We start from the raw sequence: 21,024 nt of genomic DNA on the forward strand, positions 1-21,024 counted from the left end.
CCAATAAAAACCTCTTTCTTCTATACATTTGTCTATATATGATATATATTATTTTCTTGTGGTGTGCATAATTGCAGTGGTGCTTTTTCTTTGTTGGTCATATAGCATTTACCACTGATCTTGCACCTCTACTTCCTTATAATTATTATTATGGTGGTGCGCTCGGTTCTTTCTCTTTTTAAATCTTGTGTTTTTAAACAATATGACTATGGGGTTAGTAATGGGGGCTTCTTATAGACACCTCTCCATTACTAACCCCAGGGCTTGATGTCACCTGACAATACAAGGGTGACATCAAACCCCCCCAACTATTACCCCACTGGGCACCGCTACAGGGCAAGCGAGAAGAGCAAGGCTAAGTGCCAGAATTGGCACATCTTATAGATGCGCCTTTTCTGGGGTGGCTGAAAACTAATGTTTTTAGCCGGGGGAAGGGGGCAGTATCTATGGCCCCTTCCTAGGCTATTAGTATCAGCCCATAGCTGTCTACATAGCCTTTGCTGATAATTAATTAGGGGGACCCTACATCATTTTTTTGGGGTCCCTCATTTTAATAGCCAGTAAGGGCTAAGTATACAGCTGTGAGCTGATATTAATACCCTGGGAAGCTCCATGAGTATTACCCCCTTCCCAGGCTATAAATATCTGCCCCCAGCCATCGTCTTTCCCTCTGCTGGTTACGAAAATTATGCGAGAGCCCACACCATTTTTTTAAGAAAAATAATCTTTTAATAATTAAACCATGTTCAGTAAGCTGCACAAACACTGTAATAATTGTATTTGTCACTGACATATACAGTACAGACCAAAAGTTTGGACACACCTTCTCATTTAAAGATTTTTCTGTATTTTCATGTCTATGAAAATTGTACATTCACACTGAAGGCATCAAAACTATGAATTAACACATGTGGAATTATATAAAAAAGTGTGAAACAACTGAAATTATATCTTATATTCTAGGTTCTTCAAAGTAGCCACCTTTTGCTTTGATGGCTGCTTTGCACACTCTTGGCATTGTCTTGATGAGCTTCAAGAGGTAGTCACTAGGAATAGTCTTTCAACAATCTTGAAGGAGTTCCCAGAGATGCTTAGCACTTGTTGGCCCTTTTGCCTTCACTCTGCGGTCCAGCTTACCCCAAACCATCTCGATTGGGTTCAGATCTGGTGACTGTAACCTGTAATATTGTATTTATCAAGTTATTCAGAACCTCCTTGAACTTTTTTAGTGAATCCGACTGTTGCAACATCATGTAGCAGAGCAGAGAGACTGTAGAACTCTCTCTGCTCTTACAGTAAAGAATAACCATCTGTGATAAAGACCAAACCTTCCTTCCTTTAGCTGTAGAGGATAACTCTTGTCTTTGTCATCATTGCAGGTCTAAAGAGATCATCATACAAATCTCTGTACTGTCCTCCCATATATTTGTACACTACAATAAGATTGCCCCTAAGCTTTCGTTTTTGCAAACTGTAAAAGCCCAAGTTTGATAACCTCGGTCGCTCTTCCCTCACCCGCTCTAGTTCAGCCATATCCCTCTTATATGCTGGAGACTAAAGTCAGGGCCATTCTAAGGCTAAGTTCACATTTGCGTTCTGGGGCTTTGCGGAGGACTGCGTACGTCCTCCGTTAAGCCCCACCTACTTCCGCATGCATCCTGCGTGCCTATCTTTAACATTGGGTACGCAGGACATGCGGATGCGTTGTTTTGATGTGCCCACCGTCCGCACAGGAACGCCACAAGTTGCGTTTTGTGCGGACGGTGAGCGTGTCAAAACGACTCATCCGCATACATCCACATGTCCTGCGTACCCAATGTTAAAGATAGGTATGCAGGACGCATGCAGAAGTATGCGGAAGTAGGCGGGGCTTAACGGAGGACATATGCAGCCCTCCGCAAAGCCCCCGAATGCAAATGTGAACCCGGCCTAAGTGTGGCCATACTAGTGACTTGTATAGAAGCATCTATGCCTCTTTTATTGTAATGCATGCATGTTTGTTTGCTTTTTTAAACAATTTATTTCACTCTATTTAATGTCTCGTCACTACCCTCCGGCTTTTGCTCTCTAAATGCTTTCTTTTTGTCAATCATTACACCCTTACAGCTCTATTTACACCTAGTAGTTTTCTCCAATTTCTAAGGTGTTTATTCCCATATATATTGTGCACAGGTCCTATTCAAAAAGCTTATAATAATGTCTCATTTTCTTTCTGTACTTTTATTTTTAAATGACATTGCCCCATTTATTGCCACAAGATCATCTCTCACCATGGTATATACCATGGAACACTCTGAAGATGGACATCAATAAGTGGCTTAAATTTGGCACAAAAAGGATATTACTTAGGACTGGACGTCCAGTAGTGAGCGTGCTCTAATATGCTAATATGTTGTCCGAGCATGCTCGGGTGTTATTCGAGGATCTCGGGGTGCTCGAATTCTATGTTTGAGTCCCCGCGGCTACATGTTTTGCCGCAGTTAGACTGTGGGTATTGTCTAACAAACAGGCCAAGAGGCCTACAGCAACATTATAGAGCTTGAGGAGTTTCTGGCAAGTTCTTGTGTACTCTTTGTGACAACAATCTCTGTGTTCTTCATATGTCATGATTCCATAATTTTTTCCTCAGAATTGAGTGATTCCATAATTTTTTCCCTATGCTTGGTTAAAGAAAGTAACCATTACTGACTACCACATTTTTTGTTCTTGATTTCTTTTAGTGTTTCTTAAAGCCAGAAAGATGCCATTTGAAATGACTTTAGTTTTGTGCCATGTCTGCAAAATTAAACAACTGAATGAACATCCTCCAAGGCCGGTGATTCCATAATTTTTGCCAGAGGTTGTATAATCACACACAGCTCTGCAGTGAGATCAGGAGAGCAGAGAGTGGCCATTACACATCACTCTGGGAACTTTCCCTTTAATTTAACCCCTTAGTGACGGAGCCAAATTTTTGAAATCTGACCAGTGCCACTTTATGTGGTAATAACTCTGCAACACTTCAACAAATCCCAGTGATTTTGAGACTGTTTTTTCGTGGCACATTATACTTTATGATAATGGTAAATTTAGGTCAATATGTTTTGTGTTTATTTATAAAAAATATCAAAAATTTGAGAAAAAAATAAAAAATTAGCAATTTTCAAAATTTGAATGATTATCCCTTTAAGGCCGGGGTCACACTAGACCGTAATACGGACGAGTGCTATGCGATAAAAAATCGCATAGCACTCGGCCCAATGTTAATCTATGGTGCAGCTCCCATCATCCGATATTTTCTCCACCGTATTTCGGATCCGAGGGAACTCGCAGCAGGCTGCGATTGTCAGCGTATCTCGGCCGAGACTCGCCAATGAAAGTCTATGGGTGCGAGAAAAAATCGGATTACACACGGACCTGCAGTGTGACTTGCGAGAAATACGCAGCGGTGTTCTATAGAAAAGCCGGTAATTCAATTGCCGGCTTCTCATTTCTCCTTCACAAACCCGACAGGATATGAGACATGGTTTACATACAGTAAACCATCTCATATCCCCATTTTTTTTGCATATTCCACACTACTAATGTTAGTAGTGTGTATGTGCAAAATTTCAGCACTGTAGCTGCTAAAATAAAGGGTTAAATGGCGGAAAAAATTGGCGTGGGCTCCCGCGCAATTTTCTCCGCCAGAATGGTAAAGCCAGTGACTGAGGGCAGATATTAATAGCCAGGAGAGGGTCCATGGTTATTGGCCCCCCCGTGGCTAAAAACATCTGCCCCCAGCCACCCCAGAAAAGGCACATCTGGAAGATGCGCCTATTCTGGCACTTGGCCACTCTCTTCCCACTCCCTGTAGCGGTGGGATATGGGGTAATGAAGGGTTAATGCCACCTTGCTATTGTAAGGTGACATTAAGCCAGATTAATAATGGAGAGGCGTCAATTATGTCACCTATCCATTATTAATCCAATTGTTTGAAAGGGTTAAAAAACACACACACACATGATTAAAAAGTATTTTAATGAAATAAACACAGCGGTTGTTTTAATATTTTATTGCTCTCTCATTCCATTTTCAGACCCTCGCTTGGCAAAACAATAAACACACAAGATACATACCCTCTCTGATGAACTGTCACGTCCCACGAAGTAATCCATCTGAAGGGGTTAACTAATATTACAGGCACCAGCTGCGATAAACCACTCGCTCGTGCCTGTAATCCCCCGGGTGCTGAAAGGAAAGCAGTGATCTATACTTACATTCAGTCGCGGTGATGCGCCCCTGCTGGATGTTCTCATGAACTGCAGCCTGGGAACTTTTTCCCACGCTCCAGGTCATATGAGGACATCCACCAGAGGGCGCCTCACCGCGACTGAATGTAAGTATAGATCACTGCTTTCCTTTCAGCACCCGGGGGATTACAGGCACGAGCGAGTGGTTTATCGCAGCTGGTGCCTGTAATATTAGTTAACCCCTTCAGATGGATTACTTCGTGGGACGTGACAGTTCATCAGAGAGGGTATGTATCTTGTGTGTTTATTGTTTTGCCAAGCGAGGGTCTGAAAATGGAATGAGAGAGCAATAAAATATTAAAACAACCGCTGTGTTTATTTCATTAAAATACTTTTTAATCATGTGTGTGTGTGTTTTTTAACCCTTTCAAACAATTGGATTAATAATGGATAGGTGTCATAATTGACGCCTCTCCATTATTAATCTGGCTTAATGTCACCTTACAATAGCAAGGTGGCATTAACCCTTCATTACCCCATAGCCCACCGCTACAGGGAGTGGGAAGAGAGTGGCCAAGTGCCAGAATAGGCGCATCTTCCAGATGTGCCTTTTCTGGGGTGGCTGGGGGCAGATGTTTTTAGCCACGGGGGGGCCAATAACCATGGACCCTCTCCTGGCTATTAATATCTGCCGTCAGTCACTGGCTTTACCATTCTGGCGGAGAAAATTGCGCGGGAGCCCACGCCAATTTTTTCCGCCATTTAACCCTTTATTTTAGCAGCTACAGTGCTGAAATTTTGCACATACACACTACTAACATTAGTAGTGTGGAATATTCAAAAAAAAGGGGATATGAGATGGTTTACTGTATGAAAACCATGTCTCATATCATGTCGGGTTTGTGCAGGAGAAATGAAAAGCCGGCAATTGAATTACCGACTTTTCACAGATATCGCGCTGAATGAAATATAAATACAGAATATATATATATGTGTCTCAATGACATATATATATATATATATATATATATATATATATATATATATATATACGGTATATACTGTATATATGTTTTCCCGAACATTTGAGCACATAAATCCATTAGATGTCGGTTTTGCAAGCCTGCGAGAAAATCTCGGCATACGGATGCCATACGGATGTCACACGGATGTCACACGGATCATTTGATGCGAGGAAATCGCATCCTCGCACTGCACACGGATCACTGTTTTTGAAACATTTGTGCGATTCTCGGCCGTGAAAAACGGACCGTTTTTTTATACGTTAAGTGTATACCCGGCCTAATCCAGATAGTCATACCACAGCAAACCATTAATAAATAACATTTCCCACATGTCGGCTTTACATCAGCATCATTTGTAAAATGTTATTTTATTTTGTTAGCATTTTAGCAAGTTTAACCCCTTAAGCCCGTATGACGTACTATCCCGTCGAGGTGGGGTGGGCCTTAATTCCCGGTGACGGGATAGTACGTCATACGCGATCGGCCGCGCTCACGGGGGGAGCGCGGCCGATCGCGGCCGGGTGTCGGCTGCATATCGCAGCTGACATCCAGCACTATGTGCCAGGAGCGGTCACGGACCGCCCCCGGCACATTAACCCCCGGCACACCGCGATCAAACATGATCGCGGTGTACCGGCGGTACAGGGAAGCATCGCGCAGGGAGGGGGCTCCCTGCGGGCTTCCCTGAGACGATCGGTACAAGGTGATGTACTCACCTCGTACCGAACGTCTTCTCCCTGCAGGCCCCGGATCCAAAATGGCCGAGGGGCTGTATCCGGGTCCTGCAGGGAGCACTTCCGGGTCGGAGCAGGCTGCAGATGAAAGCTGCAGCCTGCTCCGATGAAAGTATGATCGCGGATCTGATAGAGTGCTGTGCACACTATCAGATCTGCGATCTGTGATGTCCCCCCCCTGGGACAAAGTAAAAAAGTAAAAAAAAAAATTTCCACATGTGTAAAAAAAAAAAAAAAAATTCCTAAATAAATAATAATAAAAAAAAAAATATTATTCCCATAAATACATTTCTTTATCTAAAAAAAACAAACAAAAACAATAAAAGTACACATATTTAGTATCGCCGCGTCCGTAACGACCCAACCTATAAAACTGGCCCACTAGTTAACCCCTTCAGTAAACACCGTAAGAAAAAAAAAAAAAAAACGAGGCAAAAAACAACGCTTTATTACCATACCGCCGAACAAAAAGTGGAATAACACGCGATCAAAAAGACGGATATAAATAACCATGGTACCACTGAAAACGTCATCTTGTCCCGCAAAAAACGAGCCGCCATACAGCATCATCAGCAAAAAAATTAAAAAGTTATAGTCCTCAGAATAAAGCGATGCCAAAATAATTATTTTTTCTATAAAATAGTTTTTATCGTATAAAAGCGTCAAAACATAAAAAAATGATATAAATGAGGTATCGCTGTAATCGTACTGACCCGAAGAATAAAACTGCTTTATCAATTTTACCAAACGCGGAACGGTATAAACGCCTCCCCCAAAAGAAATTCATGAATAGCTGGTTTTTGGTCTTTCTGCCTCACAAAAATCGGAATAAAAAGCGATCAAAAACTGTCACGTGTCCGAAAATGTTACCAATAAAAACGTCAACTCGTCCCGCAAAAAACAAGACCTCACATGACTCTGTGGACCAAAATGTGGAAAAATTATAGGTCTCAAAATGTGGAGACGCAAAAACTTTTTTGCTATAAAAAGCGTCTTTTAGTCTGGTTTCACACTTGCGTTTTTATCTGCATGCGTTTTTTAAAAAAAACGCATGTGTGAAAAAATGCATGTAAACGCGGTAAAACGCATGCGTTTTTATAGAAAAACACAAGAAAACAAGAAAAAAACAAAAAACCCTAACCCTACCCCTAACCCTACCCCTAACCTGAAATACGTGGCACTGAAATACGTGGCACTGAAATATACGTTTATATACGTATATACGTATATAAGTGCCACGATATTTCAGTGGCCACGTATATAAGTGCCACGTATTTCAGTGCCACGTATTTCAGTGCCACGTATTTCAGTGCCACGTATTTCAGTGCCACGTATTTCAGTGCCACGTATTTCAGTGCCACGTATTTACGTGCCACGTATTTACGTGCCACGTATTTACGTGCCACGTATTTTTCAGTGCCTGAAATACGTGGCACTGAAATTCGTGGCACTGAAATTCGTGGCACTGAAATATCGTGGCACTGAAATATCGTGGCACTGAAGTATTTACGTGCCACGTATTTTTCAGTGCCTGAAATACGTGGCACTGAAATACGTGGCACTGAAATACGTGGCACTGAAATACGTGGCACTGAAATACGTGGCACTGAAATACGTGGCACTTAAATACGTGGCTCTTAAATACGTGGCACTTATATACGTGGCACTTATGACTGTCAGAAAATGTTCAGTAAACGGTTAGGGGTGAGGTTAGGGGTAGGGTTTCAGGTAGAATTGGGGAGCTTCCACTGTTCAGGCACATCAGGGGCTCTCCAAACGCGACATGGCGTCCAATCTCAATTCCAGCCAATTCTGCGTTGAAAAAGTAAAACAGTGCTCCTTCCCTTCCGAGCTCTCCCGTGCGTCCAAAAAGGGGTTTACCCCAACATATGGGGTATCAGCGTACTAGGGACAAATTGAACAACAACTTCTGGGGTCCAAGTTCTCTTGTTATCCTTGGGAAAATAAAAATTTGGGGGGCTAAAAATCATTTTTGTGGGAAAAAAAATATGTTTTATTTTCACGGCTCTGCGTTGTAAACTGTAGTGAAACACTTGGGGGTTCAAAGTTCTCACAACACATCTAGATAAGTTCCTTGGGAGGTCTACTTTCCAATATGGGGTCACTTGTGGGGGGTTTGTACTGTTTGGGTACATCAGGGGCTCTGCAAATGCAACGTGACGCCTGCAGACCAATCCATTTAAGTCTGCATTCCAAATGGCGCTCCTTCCCTTCCGAGCTCTGTCATGCGCCCAAACAGTGGTTCCCCCCCACATAGGGGGTATCAGCGTACTCAGGACAAATTGGACAACAACTTTTAGGGTCCAATTTATCCTGATACCCTTGTGAAAATACAAAACTGGGGGCTAAATTTCATTTTTGTGAAAAAAAAAAATAATAATATTTTCACGGCTCTGCGTTATAAACTGTAGTGAAACACTTGGGGGTTCAAAGTTCTCACAACACATCTAGATAAGTTCCTTGGGGGGTCTAGTTTCCAATATGGGGTCACTTGTGGGGGGTTTGTACTGTTTGGGTACATCAGGGGCTCTGCAAATGCAACGTGATGCCTGCAGACCAATCCATTTAAGTCTGCATTCCAAATGGCGCTCCTTCCCTTCCGAGCTCTGTCATGCGCCCAAACAGTGGTTCCCCCCCACATAGGGGGTATCAGCGTACTCAGGACAAATTGGACAACAACTTTTAGGGTCCAATTTATCCTGATACCCTTGTGAAAATACAAAACTGGGGGCTAAATTTCATTTTTGTGAAAAAAAAAAAATATTATTTTCACGGCTCTGCGTTATAAACTGTAGTGAAACACTTGGGGGTTCAAAGTTCTCACAACACATCTAGATAAGTTCCTTGGGGGGTCTAGTTTCCAATATGGGGTCACTTGTGGGGGGTTTGTACTGTTTGGGTACATCAGGGGCTCTGCAAATGCAACGTGACGCCTGCAGACCAATCCATTTAAGTCTGCATTCCAAATGGCGCTCCTTCACTTCCGAGCTCTGTCATGCGCCCAAACAGTGGTCCCCCCCCACAAATGGGGTATCAGCGTACTCCAGACAAATTGGACAACAACTTTTGGGGTCCAATTTATCCTGATACCCTTGTGAAAATACAAAACTTGGGGGCTAAAAAATCATTTTTGTGAAAAAAAAAAATATTTTTATTTTCACGGCTCTGCGTTATAAACTGTAGTGAAACACTTGGGGGTTCAAAGCTCTCAAAACACATCTAGATAAGTTCCTTAGGGGGTCTACTTTCCAAAATGGTGTCACTTGTGGGGGGGTTTAATGTTTAGGCACATCAGGGGCTCTCCAAACGCAACATGGCATCCCATCTTAATTCCAGTCAATTTTGCATTGAAAAGTAAAATAGCGCTTCTTCCCTTCTGAGCTCTGCTATGCACCCAAACAATGGTTTACACCCACATATTGGGTATCAGCGTACTCAGGACAAATTGTACAACAACTTTTGTGGTCTAATTTCTTCTCTTACCCTTGGGGAAATAAAAAAATGGGGGTGAAAAGATCATTTTTGTGAAAAAATATGATTTTTTATTTTTACGGCTCTGCATTATAAACTTCTGTGAAGCACTTGTTGGGTCAAAGTGCTCAACACACATCTAGATAAGTTCCTTAAGGGGTCTACTTTCCAAAATGGTGTCACTCGTGGGGGGTTTCAATGTTTAGGCACATTAGGGGCTCTCCAAACGCAACATGGCGTCCCATCTCAATTCCAGTCAATTTTGCATTGAAAAGTCAAATGGCGCTCCTTCCCTTCTGAGCTCTGCCCTGCGCCCAAACAATGGTTTACACCCACATATGGGGTATCAGTGTACTCAGGACAAATTGCACAACAATTTTTGGGGTCCAATTTCTTCTCTTACCCTTGGGAAAATAAAAAATTGGGGGTGAAAAGATCATTTTTGTGAAAAAATATGATTTTTTATTTTTACGGCTCTGCATTATAAACTTCTGTAAAGCACTTGTTGGGTCAAAGTGCTCACCACACATCTAGATAAGTTCCTTAGGGGGTCTACTTTCCAAAATGGTGTCACTTGTTAGGGGTTTCAATGTTTAGGCACATCAAGGGCTCTCTAAATGCAACATGGCGTCCCATCTCAATTCCAGTCAATTTTGCATTGAAAAGTCAAATGGCGCTCCTTCCCTTCCGAGCTCTGCCCTGCGCCCAAACAATGGTTTACACCCACATATGGGGTATCAGCGTACTCAGGACAAATTGCACAACAATTTTTGGGGTCCAATTTCTTCTCTCACCCTTGGGAAAATAAAAAATTGGGGGTGAAAAGATCATTTTTGTGAAAAAATATGATTTTTTATTTTTACGGCTTTGCATTATAAACTTCTGTAAAGCACTTGTTGGGTCAAAGTGCTCACCACACATCTAGATAAGTTCCTTAGGGGGTCTACTTTCCAAAATGGTGTCACTTGTTAGGGGTTTCAATGTTTAGGCACATCAGGGGCTCTCCAAATGCAACATGGCGTCCCATCTCAATTCCAGTCAATTTTGCATTGAAAAGTCAAATGGCGCTCCTTTGCTTCCAAGCTCTGCCATGCGCCCAAACTGTGGTTTACCCCCACATATGGGGTATCAGCGTACTCAGGACAAATTGTACAACAACTTTTGGGGTCTATTTTCTCCTGTTACCCTTGGTAAAATAAAACAAATTGGAGCTGAAATAAATTTTGTGTGAAAAAAAGTTAAATGTTCATTTTTATTTAAACATTCCAAAAATTCCTGTGAAACACCTGAAGGGTTAATAAATTTCTTGAAAGTGGTTTTGAGTACCTTGAGGGGTGCAGTTTTTAGAATGGTGTCACACTTGGGTATTTTCTATCATATAGACCCGTCAAAATGACTTCAAATGAGATGTGGTCCCTAAAAAAAAATGGTGTTGTAAAAATGAGAAATTGCTGGTCAACTTTTAACCCTTATAACTCCGTCACAAAAAAAAATGTTGGTTCCAAAATTGTGCTGATGTAAAGTAGACATGTGGAAAATGTTATTTATTAAGTATTTTGTGTGACATATGTCTGTGATTTAAGGGCATAAAAATTCAAAGTTGGAAAATTGCGAAATTTTCCAAATTTTCGCCAAATATTCGTTTTTTTTCACAAATAAACGCAAGTTATATCGAACAAATTTTACCACTAACATGAAGTACAATATGTCACGAGAAAACAATGTCAGAATCGCCAAGATCCGTTGAAGCGTTCCAGAGTTATAACCTCATAAAGGGACAGTGGTCAGAATTGTAAAAATTGGCCTGGTCATTAACGTGCAAACCACCCTCGGGGCTTAAGGGGTTAAAAATGTAGCAGCAATTTTTCATTTTTTCAAGGAAATTTACTAAATTTATTTTTTAGGGACTTATCCATGTTTGAAGTGACTTTAGGGGTCTCATATATTGGGAACCCACCAAACGTTATACCTTTTTAAAAACAGCACCCCCTGACATATTGAAAACTGCTGTCAGGTAGTTTATTAACCCTTCAGGTGCTTTACAGGAATTAATGCAAAGTGGTAAGACAGAAATTAAAATGTGAATTTTTACCACCTGAATGCTTCTAACTTCTGAACAGATTACTACTGCCGTTAGATTCTTAGGACACTATTTGGTTGTGAATTGCCATGGCAAACATCAGGACCACACAATCATGATCTGAGGGCACCAATTTGGATAAAGTGGAAGCTCTCACACTCTGTTAGCCATTTATAATGATGTAGTCACTATTTACAGCAGCATCTAAGGGGTTAAACAGAGTTGGATGGTACAAACACTGATCGTGGCTAATGCAGAAAGTTGTCAGCTATAGTGTAAAACCGACAGCTGCTGGATTGTTACCTTTAGGCCGGAGACACACTGGTGCGAGAGACGGCCGAGTCTCGCTGGTTAAAAGCAAGCTGTGGCACCTGCACTCCGGAGCGGAGCGTGCGGCTCCATAGCAATACATGGAGCCGCACGCTCCGCTCCGGAATGCAGGCGCCACAGCTTGCTTTTAACCAGCGAGACTCGGCCGTCTCTCGCACCAGTGTGTCTCCGGCCGTATGGGGAGGCTATTCTCTAAGGCTAGTTTCACACTAGCGTTAACTGCAATACGTCGCAAATGCGTCGTTTTTGCGAAACGCCGCATCCAGCAAAAGTTTTTGCTGGATACGTTGTTTCGTCATAGAGTAACATTAGCGACGCATTTGCGACGCATTTGCGACGCATTTCCAAACGGTGAATGCGTTTGGCGGCGTTTGGGCGTATGGTAGCGGTCCGTCGGGAGAAAAAAACGTTACATGTAACGTTTTTTGCTCCCGACGGTCCGCTTTTTCCGACCGCGCATGCGCAGTCGGAACTCCGCCCCCACCTCCCCGCACTTCCCCGCACATCACAATGGGGCAGCGGATGCGTGGGAAATATGCATCCGCTGCCCCCGTTGTGCGGCGGAGACCACACTAGCGTCGGGAACGTCGGCCCGACGCGCAGCGACGGGTTGTTCCCGACGCTAGTGTGAAAGTAGCCTTATATGTCAGGTCAGTTAAAAGACGTATTGGCTGTCATTAAGGGGTTAAAATAAATGAGGAAGATGCATATGTGCATATGTGAAAAGCCAGAAAAATGTGGATTTCTCTGGAATAATACATGAGATCCCAGATTTCAAGGTTTAATTTTATTCAACTTTCTGACCTACATACCCTTGATCCCACTGACAGATTCCCTTTGAAGCAACACATACGGATAATAGCAGCATCTCATCATTCATTTAAAAATACTGCCCACTTTATAATTTTATAGAAACATAGGCAAATTTGTACAAAAGAGTCCGAAAATATTCCATGTCGGTGAACAATGGGACCCCAGAATCAGTCACTGGTGGGCCTTTAGCACTACAGTCTGACGCTGGTAGCATCAATATCTAGAATTATTAGAAAATAACCTACTGTTTATATCAGTGTTTAATGCTAATTGTAATTTTTTAAATTATTTTTGCCAGGTCTTTTTCATATCACAATTTGTGTGTTTTTTTAACCCCTTCCCGACATGTGACGGTATAGTACGTCACATGTCGGGACCCCCGCTTTGATGTGCGCTCCGGCGGTGAGCGCACATCAAAGTCGCGACATGTCAGCTGTTTTTTACAGCTGACATGTGCGCGCAATAGCGGCGGGTGAAATCGCGATCACCCGCCGCTATTAACTAGTTAAATGCCGCTGTCAAACGCAGACAGCGGCATTTAACTACCGCATCCGGCCGTGCGGCCGGATATGAGCGCATCGCCGACCCCCGTCACATGATCGGGGGTCGGCGATGAGTCAGGAAGGTAACCATAGAGGTCCTGGAGACCTCTATGGTTACTGATCGCCGGTGGCTGTGAGCGCCCCCCTGTGGTCGGCGCTCACAGCACACCTGCAAATCTGCTGTGTAGCAGCGATCTTATGATCACTGCTGCATAGCAGAGCCGATCGGGCTGTGCCTGCTTCTAGCCTCCCATGGAGGCTATAGAAGCATGGCAAAAGTAAAAAAAAAAAGTTTTTAAAAATGTGAAAAAAATAAAAAAAATATAAAAGTTTAAATCACCCCCCTTTCGCCCCAATCAAAATAAATCAATAAAAAAAAAACCCAACCTACACATATTTGGTATCGCCGTGTTCAGAATCGCCCGATCTATCAATAAAAAAAAAGCATTAACCTGATCGCTAAATGGCGTAATGAGAAAAAAATTCGAAACGCCAGATTTACGTTTTTTTGGTCGCCACGACATTGCATTAAAATGCAATAACGGGCGATCAAAAGAACGTATCTACACCAAAATGCTATCATTAAAAACGCCAGCTCGGCACGCAAAAAATAAGCCCTCACCTGACCCCAGATCACGAAAAATGGAGACGCTACGAGTATCGGAAAATGGCGCAATTTTGTTTTGTTTTGTTTTTTGCAAAGTTTGGAATTTTTTTTCACCACTTAGGTGAAAAATAACCTAGTCATGTTAGGTGTTTATGAACTCGTAGTGACCTGGAGAATCATAATGGCAGGTCAGTTTTAGCATTTAGTGAACCTAGCAAAAAAGCCAAGCAAAAAACAAGTGTGGGATTGCACTTTTTTTGCAATTTCACTGCACTTGGAATTTTTTTCCCGTTTTCTAGTACACGACATGCTAAAACCAATGATGTCGTTCAAAAGTACAACTCGTCCCGCAAAAAATAAGCCCTCACACGGCCAAATTGACGGAAAAATAAAAAAGTTATGGCTCTGGGAAGGAGGGGAGCGAAAAACGAAAACGGAAAAACGGAAAAAGCTCCGGGGGTGAAGGGGTTAATAGAAGTCTTGCAATTTTCACACTGGCTCCTGTGGATATTTTAGACTACTGATTCCTGTTTTTTTTTTTTTTTCAGGAAATTTAACTATACATTAGTAGCAATCAACTGACTCAGACCCTATCTATTGTATTGAAGCAAATAAAGAGTGTGTGCTAAGGTCATTGTGAAGGGAGGAGGAGGAAAGCGTTATTCTTAGGAACAGGTGAGATGCTGGTATTAAGACTTCTAGTGATGATAATACGCTGACATATCCTAACGCTATACCATCACTTCCCATAATGGGTATCCTAGGGTTAAACGCCGATAGTGTACAATCTACAAGATAAAGGGAAAAAAATCGAAAAGGTTAGCAGCTATTTATACATTTGTATAGTGGAGACAGGGATATTGCAGCTTGCAAGATAGTCTGAAAAGGTAGGTTTTCAGGTTGCATTTAGGTCTAGGCTGCCGTCACACTAGCAGTATTTGGTCAGTATTTTACATCAGTATTTGTAAGCCAAAACCAGGAGTGGAACAATTAGAGGAAAAGTATAATAGAAACATATTCACCACTTCTGCATTTATCACCAACTCCTGGTTTTGGCTTACAAATACTTATGTAAAATACTGACCAAATACTGCTAGTGTGACGGCAGCCTTAGGCTACGTTCACACGTTCAGTTTTTTCATCAGTTTTTTTTCCTGTCCTGTTTTGAAAATCCGCAGCTAAAATTCAGCGCTGATTTTAGCTGCGGATTTTGATCCTTTTTCTTCTGCGGATTCCACTGCGGGTTTCCAAATGCAGTTTCCTATTGGTGCTGCTGGAAACCCGCAGCGGAATCCGGAGAAAGAATTGACATGGTACTTCTTTTTTCCGCAGGCAAATCCGCGCGGATTTTCCTGGGGAAAAAAGGATCGTCGGCACAGCGGATTTTGTTTTCCATTGGGTTACATTGTACTGTAACCTACATGGAAAACGGATGCGGATCCGCAGCTGAAATTCCGCTCCGGATCCGCACCAAAAAACGCACCGTGTGAACATAGCCTAAAGGGTAACGTTACTCCTTGTGGAGAGTAAAAAGCCAAGCCTGGCATGTCAGAGTGAGGAGACTTACACTGACGAACAAAAAGGTAACAATGTTTTGAACGTTTGACTTTCCGGCTGAATATCTTACCATCCACTACAGCTTCTAAAGTGAGACTATCATCATTTTATAGACATGCAACTAGTTAGCTTATGATTAGTTATGCAGATTCTTGTCATATCACTGCATTGTTATTGTTTTTCCCCTGGTGGTCAAAAAATCTTTTTCTTCCTACAAATTACAATCTGTTCTCACATTACCTAATAGCTCAGTGTGTTATTAGGTTGATTCCCAAGCAAAAGGTCACTGGTCCGAATCCAGGAGCAGATATGAAGATTTCCCAAGAAAAGAGAAACAGCATCATCCAGATCATCAATAACGGTCTCTTGGCCAAGAAAATTGCCAAACTGCAACATGTGAGTGTCATGACAGCTTGAAGAATACAAAATAAAGTCTATCCTTCCATTCAAAAGCCAAGAGGTGGACATCCAGGTGAAATATTGGAGTCAATAAGTCAGCTCATCACAAGGCTCGTTAGAGAGTTGATATTGACTTTTAGGATCGCTGCTTGCAATAATTGACACTAGAGTTCTAATTCTCTTCTGCTTTGAAGAGAAAATTTGCATATTCAGGTTGTATTTGAAGGGAACCTGTCAGGTCCCCCATACTCTCTAATCCAGCAGCATTAAGCTATGAGTGATTAAACTGTCTCCTTAACAAGGGCCGGCTCCAGGTTTTCGTGGGCCCTTTTAACACATACCACAATTCATGATGCACAGATACGGCATGGAAAAATAGGTATAGTACAATGCCAAAAAAAATCAGTTACTTCTTACATTACATGAGTGATATCTATTGTAAATTCTACAATAGGTCAGCAACCAGACAGTATAGTCCTCCATACAGTATTATGGGCACCACATAGTGCTCCATATCAAATAATGAGCCCCATATATTGCTCCACACAGAATAATGAGCCCCAAATAATGCTCCACACAGTATAATGAGCCACATATATTGCACGATACAAATTAATGGGCCACATAAAATGATTCATACAGTATAATAAGCCACATATTTTGCTCCATATAGGATGAGCTCCATATATTGCCCCATACAGTATATAATAGGCCCCATATATTGCTCCATACTGTATAATGAGCCCCATATAGTGCTCCATACTGTATAATGGGCCCCATATATTGTTCCATAAAGAAGGAGCCCCATATATTGCTCCATACATAATGGGTCCCATATAATGTTCCATGCAGTATAAGATGGGCCCCATATATTGCTCCATATGTAATGGTCCCCATATAATGCTCCATACAGTATTGCATGGGCCCCATTATAATGAGTCCCATATAAGGCTCCATACAGTATATGATGGGCCCCATATTTTGAGCCATACTGAATGGCCACATATAATGCTCCATAAAGAATAGGTTCCATAAAATGCTCCATATATAATGGGCCCCATATGATGTTCCATATACAATGAGCTCCATAGGATGCTCCATATATAATGGGCTCCATATGTGTTATGATTTTCCCAATGGCAGGGAAATCAAAATAACAACGGACTAGCTCTCGGGTGATGGGAACTAAAGTGACCGTGACCTGAACCTGACACGACACTGGAAGTAGCCGGGGAGTGTTTCCTACGATGCCCTAGACACCACGCGCCAGCCGGAGATCTAACTACCCCTATCAGAGGAATATACAGGCCTGCCTTACCTCCAGAGATGAACCCCAAAAGGAGATAGCAGCCCCCCACAGATATTGACGGTGAGTCAAGAGGAAAAGACATACGTAGGATGAACAGCAGATTTAGCACAGTGAGGTCCGCTTACTAGATAGCAGAAGTACAGGAAAGAGTCACTTCACGGTCAACTTCAAAACACTACTCAAAAACACCATCCTGAAATTACTTTAAAACTCCAGTGACAACTCATGCCACTGGAGTGGCAATTCCAGTCCACGAGAGCTTCCAGCTACAGAGAGTCACATTGCAAATAGCTGGACAAAAATAGAATAAACTAGAAACAAAATTCAACTTAGCTGAACAGGATCTTGAGGCAGGAGAATGCAACAGAATGCTACTGATACATTGTTGGCCGGCATCAGACCAGCAGCCAAGCAGCCTTAAATAGGAAACTCCCCTAATGGGTGTCAACAGGTGATCAAGGATAGAAGAAGGCAAATAAGTGGCACTACCATAAAACACCACCGGGGGAGCCCACAAACAGAATTCACAACATATATGATGCTCCGTATATGATGGGCCCCATATATGATGCTTCAGTGTTTGATGGGCCCCATATATGATGCTCCAGTGTATGATGGGCCCCATATATGATGCTGTAGGGTATGATGGGCCCCATATATGATGCTTCAGTGTATGATGGGCTTCATATATGATGCTCCAGTGTAAGATGGGCCCCATATATGATGCTCCAGTGTATGATGGCCCCATATATGATGCTCCAATGTATGATGGGCCCTATATTTTGCTTCAACCATAAAAAAAGAAAAGAAAAGAAAAGAGAAATACCTCTGCTCACTGGCCGCTGCTCTGCTCCAGACTCTCCTCACTCCACCGTGTCGCTCTCTGCACTGTGCCTGTTCAGGCAGAGGGTGCACAGATGTTATGTCATTTCACCCTCTGACTTAAACGTCACAGTCAGAAGACGCGGAAGATGCCGCAGCGGTGGAGCGTCGAGGTAAGTATTGCAAGTGTTGGGGCCCAGATCAAGTGTATGGGGGCCCACTCGCTCGTGTCAGTACTGGCACCGGGCCACCATAACGTGCTGGTGTCCCCAATCTGCTCAGAGCCCCGGCACTTGTCTTGGTGCGCCGGGTGCTGACGCCGGCCCTGTCCCTAGCCAGTCCTATAAAACATAATTCAGTTAAACATTTTATAACCTCCGCTTCTCCTATCCTATTGAGGGGTTGGAGTAGACGATGGGGCGTTAGTTCCCCAGACTAGTCAGTCCTCTTTCTATTTTATCATTCCCCTGTGGGCGTGATAACATAATTTGCATGAGCGGCAACATGATAACATGGGACGTGATAACATGGAAAGAGGGCTGACTAGTCTATGGCACTAACACCCCATCGACTAAGTCAAAGCCCTAATTAGGGAAAACGGAGGTTATATATGCTTTTTCTAAAGCATTTATGTAACTGAATTATGTTATACAGGACTGGATAGAGAGGGAGTTTAATCATACATAGGTGAATGGTGCTGGATTGGAGGGCACGGGGGACATGACCATTTAAAAATCTTTATCAGGAGAGATCTTCAAGGCTGTAATTTGCAGAGTAGATGGGGATAACAATAAACATCTTTCAAGCTTCCATGTGGAGATATACTATGTGTACTCACTAATAAAGAATACATTTTTTATTCCTCACATTAATATACGGTATATTTCACTATATTTTCTCATGCGTAGGAAAATTCCAGAAAACTTAGACATGCTGCCACAAGCTGTATAATACAAGTCATTTACCTTGGTTTTTTTATATGATGGTTGATGTGTTTTTAAACTTTTCCACCCACCCAGTTCATAATTGAATAGAAAGTTTGCGTAGTTGCCAATATCTGTCTGTACTGAATTTAACTAGAGGAAATTTCACTTATGGTGACATGATAATGAGAAGAGAAAGTGACATCATTGACACCTTATATAATATGTGTAGACACATATGTCTACACCGTTGCCTTTCTCAGATATACTATTCTTTAATATTAAATTACCTTTTAACTCGGAATTAAAGAGACCTCTACGTTTTTTATTTGGCCGTATGTTCTGTAAGAAAAGAGTCACAAATCTTTTCTAACTAAAATCAAACTTGACAACTTTCAGAAGAGTCAAATCCCCTGGTGTACGTGAGACATTGTCAAAATTTCTTCATGATTATGCCTTCCTTAAATGGTCATTCCAAGGCCCCATTTTCAACCCCTAAATTTGTACCTGGATACTATGGCTTCTTCTAAATGTCAAGCATTCCAATGCCACACTCAGGAAAACTTCCAGAAGAGCTGCTTTTCTTTATGATTCAGCAGCGCCTGGGAGATTTATCTACTCTTTTGGGAGTCCAGGAGGCATCCCTTTCTACAAAGAGCCTTGTAGATGTTCCAAAAGAAAATGGCATCGATAAAAATGTCAACTTGCTACACAAAAAACAAGCCATCACATGACTGTTGGCAGAAATATAGAAAAATTATAGCTCTCAAAATATGGTGATGTGCAAAAAAAGCGTCTTTCAGTGTGAGACAGCAGCCAAACATAAAAACCTGATATAAATCTGATATCGCTGTAATTGCACAGACCCTAAGAATAAAGTCGTCTAATCACTTATATTATCACTTGGAATGGTGTAAGGAATAAATAAAACTAATTCTTGACCTGCTGTTGATTTGTTTATTCTGCCTCCCAAAAATCGCAGTAAAGCTCGGTGTACATTTATCCTGCACTCTACGCTGAGCGCTTACACTGGGGTTTCTGTGTAAATCTCTGAAATACATGATTCAGACTGAATTACCAGAATGAAGTTCTCTATAATGAAGCAGATGGAAACACTGGACACCAGAGATGTCCCTATTATGAAAGGGAATCTGTCATCCACCGAGATGTATATTTATTTATTTTTCTCACTTATATTTCTCACTTATATAGCGCCATTAATTCCACAGCACTTTACAGGCATTATTGACACTGTCCCCATTGGGGCTCACAATCTAAATTCCTTATCAGTATGTCTTTATAGCGTGGGAGGAAACCGGAGTACCCGGAGGAAACCCACGCAAACACGGGGAGAAAATACAAACTCCTTGCAGATGTTGTCCTATGACTTATTAAGACCTATTAATATGGGCATACAAGTAATAGAAATGTTAAACTTGTTCTACCTGTTTGCTTCATATTAGCGGGGCAAATTATGACGCTGCTCGTGCAAATTATATTATCATGCCCACATTGGCGTGATAACATGGAAAGAGAGCTGAATAGTTAGGGGCAAATTACACTGATAAGCATAAGAAACTGGGACATTATAAATGACTTTTTTTATACCTTGTTTTTCACTCAATAACATTATGCAGGGCCGGTTAGACAGGGAATTTTCCCATACATAGGTGAATGATGCTGTGTTGGAGGGCATGGGGGATCTGACAGGTTCCCTTTAAGGGCATGAAAATTCAAAGTTTGAAAATTGCTAATCTTATCAACCAAAATTTACCACTAACATGAAGTATAATATTTAATGAAAAAATAGCTCAGAATCACTGGCATATGTTTAAGTGTTTCAGAGTTATTACCACATAAAGTGACGTTGGACAGAATTGTAAAATTTTGGTCTGGTCAGGAAGGTGAAAGAGGCTGAAGGGTGAAGAAGGGGTTACTAATGTGTATATGACAATGGCAAGTCTTTATTTGTGCTACGGTATAATACACTGACAACCATAGCACAAATATCGCGTAGAGTATGCATAGTACTTCAATAAGTGAACTGGTCATGCACAAGTACATAAGTGGCAACACAGGCGCACATAGATGCCCGCCAGTATAGCATAAGATTGTCAACCACACATTCTTTTATCAGTGCAGGCACAGAGCCATCATTACAATACTGCCAGGTTCCTGCT

General features: G+C 41.9%; 1 protein-coding gene across 2 annotated transcripts in view; it reads right to left on the reverse strand.

Moving 5' to 3' along the window:
• ENTPD3 (ectonucleoside triphosphate diphosphohydrolase 3) overlaps positions 1–21,024 on the reverse strand; it is a 111,061-nt gene that overhangs the window by 76,347 nt on the left and 13,690 nt on the right. Inside the window, exon 1 of one of the 2 annotated variants that reach the window (XM_077268996.1) lies at positions 982–1,101. The exons of the other annotated variant lie outside the window; for it this stretch is intronic. Within the exon in view, the coding sequence (XP_077125111.1) occupies positions 982–1,018 (37 nt within the window). The 5' untranslated portion in view covers positions 1,019–1,101. Of the gene's footprint in view, positions 1–981; positions 1,102–21,024 lie in introns of those variants that run through there. 2 annotated transcript variants of the gene reach the window in all.

This window comes from Ranitomeya variabilis, chromosome 6, assembly GCF_051348905.1.
Source record: "Ranitomeya variabilis isolate aRanVar5 chromosome 6, aRanVar5.hap1, whole genome shotgun sequence".
Taxonomy (NCBI): Eukaryota; Metazoa; Chordata; class Amphibia; order Anura; family Dendrobatidae; genus Ranitomeya; species Ranitomeya variabilis.